At 57.2% G+C, this 5,108-nt stretch overlaps 1 protein-coding gene across 1 annotated transcript; it reads right to left on the bottom strand.

The window, feature by feature from the left end:
• Positions 1-243: 243 nt before the first annotated feature.
• Positions 244-3,854, bottom strand: SP9 (Sp9 transcription factor). The gene is made up of 2 exons (XM_081050572.1): positions 3,709-3,854; positions 244-2,696 (listed from the first exon to the last, which is right to left on the bottom strand). Exons 1-2 carry the CDS (start codon positions 3,727-3,729, stop codon positions 1,263-1,265), a joined length of 1,455 nt encoding a protein of 484 aa, XP_080906698.1. The 5' UTR covers positions 3,730-3,854; the 3' UTR covers positions 244-1,262.
• Positions 3,855-5,108: the final 1,254 nt, after the last annotated feature.

Genomic DNA, 5,108 nt, shown 5'->3' with positions numbered 1-5,108 from the left:
TAGATGCTCCATAGTTTTTAAATGTCACCTTTTGAGAGCTCTCCCATTAATAAAACTACACATTCTTATAGCCCAATTTAACTTACGCTGTTGATATACAAATAAATAATTTTGACTCCTCAAAAACGTATATGTAGTATGGCTTTTATAATTCACATCAACCTTACATCAACTAAAACTAACATTAAGGGAATTTTTTCCCAATCAAAAAAGTCGACCCACATAAAGATTATTGAGGGAGGAACAGGATTTTTAAAAAAGAAAGTGTATTGTTCAGAGTCCTTTAATAATGCCAAAATGAAAATATGTCAAGATTTTCTTCATACAGATAAACGCTTTTAATTTCTTTAGATGACTTTAACTTACGTGTGTGTGAGTGAAATGATAACTCAACATTTTAAATATCTTTTACATATATACTGACTTTCACAAAGTGCATCAGAAAATTAAAGAAAAAAAACTCCCTGAATTTCAGGAATTCACCAAAAAAACTATTCGAATGAACATTTACAAGAAAATAAAAGAGAACACAATCTTTTGAACCCTATTTATACAGATATTATGAAATACAGAGAAATTGTCACTAGACTTCCAGTTGAATTTCTCACCTTAAGCCTTTTTTGATGCTTCCTTTTTTAGGAAAAAAAAAGTCTCATTGTAAGTAGATATCAAGCAGGACTTGGAGCATTTTATATATAATATAATCCACACAAAGGGTCTGTTTTTATAGGTCCCGTTTGTTTTCAAATGTTCTGACAGTCCTTTGCAGGGTGGTGGCTTGTTTTTGGAGAAAAGGAGAGAGAAGGGCAGTGGAAGGGGTGGGCGATGGAGGAGAAGGGAGCGTTTCTGTATATTGCTCTTTGCTCGAGAAGTTTGTGCAAGTGGTGTGTGTGTGTGTGTGTGTGTGTGTGTGTGTACGCGCGCGCTTACGCACGCGCGAGGATGCGTACTTATGGTGGTAGGTCTCCTGTGTGTGTTTATGTCTCTGTGTGTAGTTTTTCAAGTGGTGTTTGTGTCGGAGGACGATTCGCTTTTGTTCCTGGACCACGCGTTCGATTCTCGTGTAGGCTCGGACAGCAGAGCGGAGCTCCTGGCGTGGCTGGCGAGGAGCGGCCGGGGAACCGGGTGCGGCTCCACCTCGCGCCGGCCCAAGGGGTCGCCGGAGCCCCTGCCAGTCCGTCCCCAGCTCGCTCGCCCTCCGAACCTCTAGCTAGCTCTCGGTGTCTCTGCTCGTTCGCTCGCTCGAGCCTCTCGCCAGGCCTCTAGGAGTCGTTGGGGCCAGATGCGGCTTCCTTGCCTCCCGCCGAGGCCGCCGCCGCCGCTGCGGCTGCCGCCGCCGCCGCCGCCGCCGCCGCCCGGGCCGCACTGACGCCGGAGTCGTGCAGGATGAGGTCGGGGGACTCAGAGCGGGGCGTCTCCAGGTTGCTGGCGTCTGTGTCACTGTCGCTGCCCTTTTTGCCCCCGCCGCCCCCGTTATGCGTCTTAATGTGTTTGCTCAGGTGGTCGCTGCGCATGAAGCGCTTGTTGCACACCGGACAGGCAAAGCGCTTCTCGCCGGTGTGAGTCCGCAGGTGCCGCTGCAGCTCGTCCGAGCGCGTGAAGCGCTTGCCGCAGAAGAGCCAGTTGCACACGAAGGGCCGCTCGCCCGTGTGCCAGCGCAGGTGCGCCTTCAGGTGCGACGTCTTGCCGTACACCTTGCCGCAGCCCGGGATGTGGCAGCTGTGCAGGCCCTTGCGCCGCAGACTCGCCCCGGCCGGGCCCAGCCGCTCCGCCTCCTGGCAGTTGGGGCAGTCGCAGGTGGCGCGGCCCGAGTAGCGGCGGGCAGACCGCGCCGAGCTCCCCCCGGCGGCGGCGGCCGCGGCGCCCGAGATCATGGCGCTAGCGGCAGCAGCCGCCACAGCGGCGCTGGAGTCCGAGTAGGAGGGCAGCACCGGCTTGAAGCCGTCCTGGGCCAGCAGGTGCTGGCTTGTGGAGAGCAAGTGCGAGGCGGCGGCGGCCGAGGAGCCGAGGCCAGTAGAGCTGAAGGCCGAGTGCGTGAGCGAGCTGAAGTCGGGGTTGTAGGTACCGAGCTGCGAGTGCAGCGAGGCCTGGGGGGCGCCCGAGTGCAGCGAGCTCTGGAGCCCCCCAGCGGGGTTCTGCACCTCCAGCCACGATCCCGGGCTACTGTGCACGTCCCACCATGACGACGCCGCGCCGTTGGTCACCTCGCCCGCTGCCAGCGTCGAGTGGAAGCCTGACTTGTACCACGACTCGTACGGGTGCGCCATACCCACGCGCGGGTACAGGCCGTCGGCCGCCGTGGTGTGCACTTTGGAGATGAAGGCCGACTGGCCTCCTGCCTCCTGCGGGGACACCCCGGCCGCCGCCGCCGCGGCTGCCGCCGAGTTGGAGAAGAGGCCGCCGTAGTCGCTGCTAAACGCGGACGACGTGGGGGACGTGGAGGCCAGGCAGAAGGCGCTGTTGGCTGCGCCCGAACCTCCCGCCAGGCCGCCGGAGCCGCGGCCTCCGGTGGCCACTGCGAAGCCCGAGAGGCTGGAGCCGAGGTTGCAGCTGGACGAGGAGCGCTTCCAGGGGTGGAAGCCGCCCTTGGCGAAGGCGCTCGACTCCGGCAGCGTCGTCAGTGGGCTCGTGTTGCCGATCTTGTTGCAGGTCGCCGCCAGCATGGCCAACGGGGTCGTTCCGAAGCGCGGCTCTTCCTAGAGTGGGTGGAGGGGAGGGAGCAAGGAGGAGGAGGACAGGAAGAAGTGGGAGGAAGACACAAAGTGCACCCGTGAGCAGCCTCGTCCCCTGCGGCAGGTCCCGGGGGGAGGGGTGTCGTGGCTTCCCGGTTCGCGCCTCCTCCCCGCGCTCTCGCTGAGGATGCGCCGCGCCGCGCCCCGCGCGGAGCAGAGGCGATCACAAGGGCGAGGAGCCCGGCGCTGGAAAGTTGTTTTTTGGTGGGGTTACAAATCAATGACATCCCGGTTCTCCTCGTCTCGGAAGCTGCAACCCCTGCCCAGAACCGGACTCAGGTTGCTCCCCTTCCGCTCGCCGTAAGCCCGCTCCTCTCTCAGAAGCCCCCAAATCGCCCTTCCGGCTGAAGCACGGAGGTAAACACTTAGGCTGCAAACACCGGGCGAAAGCGGAGGCGGCCGAAGCAGTGGCCAGGGGCGGGGGAAACTTGGGCACTCCTTCCAAGGGTGGCTACGATTTGACTCTTCTCTTTTTTAATAGAAAATGTTTTTAATGTTTACACACCGAAAAGAAAACCCGATTAAGAAAACAAGAATCCGAAGGGAAGCGACTCAGCGATAGATGTCTGTCACCGGCGAACAGGGGAGCCGCAGAAGTGTAAATGTTTGTTAACGTGACTACAGGAACTGCAAACCGATTAAGGCTGTTTTCTGGAAACACCACTGTCGCGTAATTGCAACAATCCCCGAAGCAAGGGGGGATGGGATATAAATCACGAGGGGAAGAAAAAAAAAAACCTCTAGGTTTTCTTTAAAACCAAATTATAAAGGACTTGCTTAACAAATCATTTCCTTACAAAGGCACCTCCTAGTTTCCAATAACTTGGAATCAGTCCCGGAAATGTGGAAAGTGCTAAAAGAAGCTGAAGCTGCCATCCGGCAGCAACAGTTTCTCCGGAGCCGCGGACCCAGAGAAGCCATAAAGAAAAAATTACTCCAGTTAGAAGAAGCAATGTGTTACCGCGCTTCGACTTACCCCGAGTATAGACGTGGCCATAGCAGGTCCCTGGGCTGCGCGGCGGGGCCGGGAGCGGGGCTGAGCCTGGCGGCTGCTCGGGAAAACTGCTCGGGTCCCGCGCGGTTCCCGTGTCCCCGCGCTCGCACCGAGCGGACTCCGGGCTCCCGCCGGCTAAACTCAGCCTAAGTGCGAGGAGCACCCGCTTTGAAGTGCCGCTGGCTGCGCCTCTCGCCCAATGAGGGCGCAGGCGGAGCAGAAGGGAGCTGCCCCGCAGCCAATCAGAAGCGCCGACGGGCCCGAGCCCGGGCTCCCGGCGCGTGCCAGTCAAGGCGGCTAGCTAGGTGGGGGGGTCGACCGGAGAGATTACAGTGCAATTAAAAATTTACACACTCGCACCAAGCCAGGTTTAAATACCATTGAGACCGAGCCACAAGCCCCCGAACCATCCCGATGTGATGTAAGTTAGGACTGACATCCTACCTACTCCCCACTTGTGGGAAAGGAGGCGAGAAGGGAGGGGGCGCCGAGGCGGAGGCCGCACGAGCAAGGCCCGAGTGGAGACGGAAATGTCAACGCTAACTTTGTGTGTCCGCGCTCTTGCCTGTGGAGCACATCAGCTGGAATCCATCATTCTTGCTGGCGATTTTATCATTGTCGTTTGTCTTCTACCCAGTTCCTTATTCCCACTGGATTCGGTTTTACTCGCTCTGAGTCACAGTAAGGAGAGGGCGCGAAGGGAGAGCTCCTCCAAGGGTAGAGAGAGAGGCCTTTCGGTCCTGCTCTACACCCACAGACTTGATGGGAGGGCCTGGAGCCTGCTGCATCCCGCCATTTCCCCCCAGCGGTCTAAGTGACTTCCTAATTGTCGCTCTGGCCTCTGACCCGGGGGGTAATACAAGTGCCACTCACACCAGAAGCTTGTGGTGGTAATTGAGGGCACTCTTTGTACCGTTTCGCCAGTGCCTAGTACCAGGTTAACCCAGTTGTCAAATGTAACTAAACAGTGGGACGTGCTGATTATCTGCCTGGGTTTCGCTGCGGACCGGCATGGGGGTGGGAGGCATGAGCCCTTACAACAAGCTGCACGAAGCTGCTTATTTTCACATTGTAATAACTTTGGGAACAGAGACCCGCGCGAGCCGCGTCCGCCCCCACCACCACCCCCGCTGAAGCTACAGCTTGCTCCGCTGTGTGTTTAACCCGGTGAAGATTTACATGTTACGTTTTAGCCTGGAGTCGAATTTTCTTGCCCCAGTTTCAACCCACTCCCACTCCATACCGCCTGGGCCTAGACACTCCTCTGCTGAGCATGGGCGCCCTACTGAGAGGTGATCTTCCCCCAGCGCCTTGCTTTCGTGGACGTGCTGCTTAAGGAGCCTCTCTCAGGGACCTCCACCCGCGAGTGCGGGGGACAAGGA

Source organism: Rhinolophus hipposideros (genome assembly GCF_964194185.1).
Source record: "Rhinolophus hipposideros genome assembly, chromosome: 6".
Classification (NCBI taxonomy): domain Eukaryota; kingdom Metazoa; phylum Chordata; class Mammalia; order Chiroptera; family Rhinolophidae; genus Rhinolophus; species Rhinolophus hipposideros.
The sequence above is the reverse complement of the archived record's forward strand: the minus strand, read 5'-3'. Positions and strand labels throughout refer to the sequence as shown.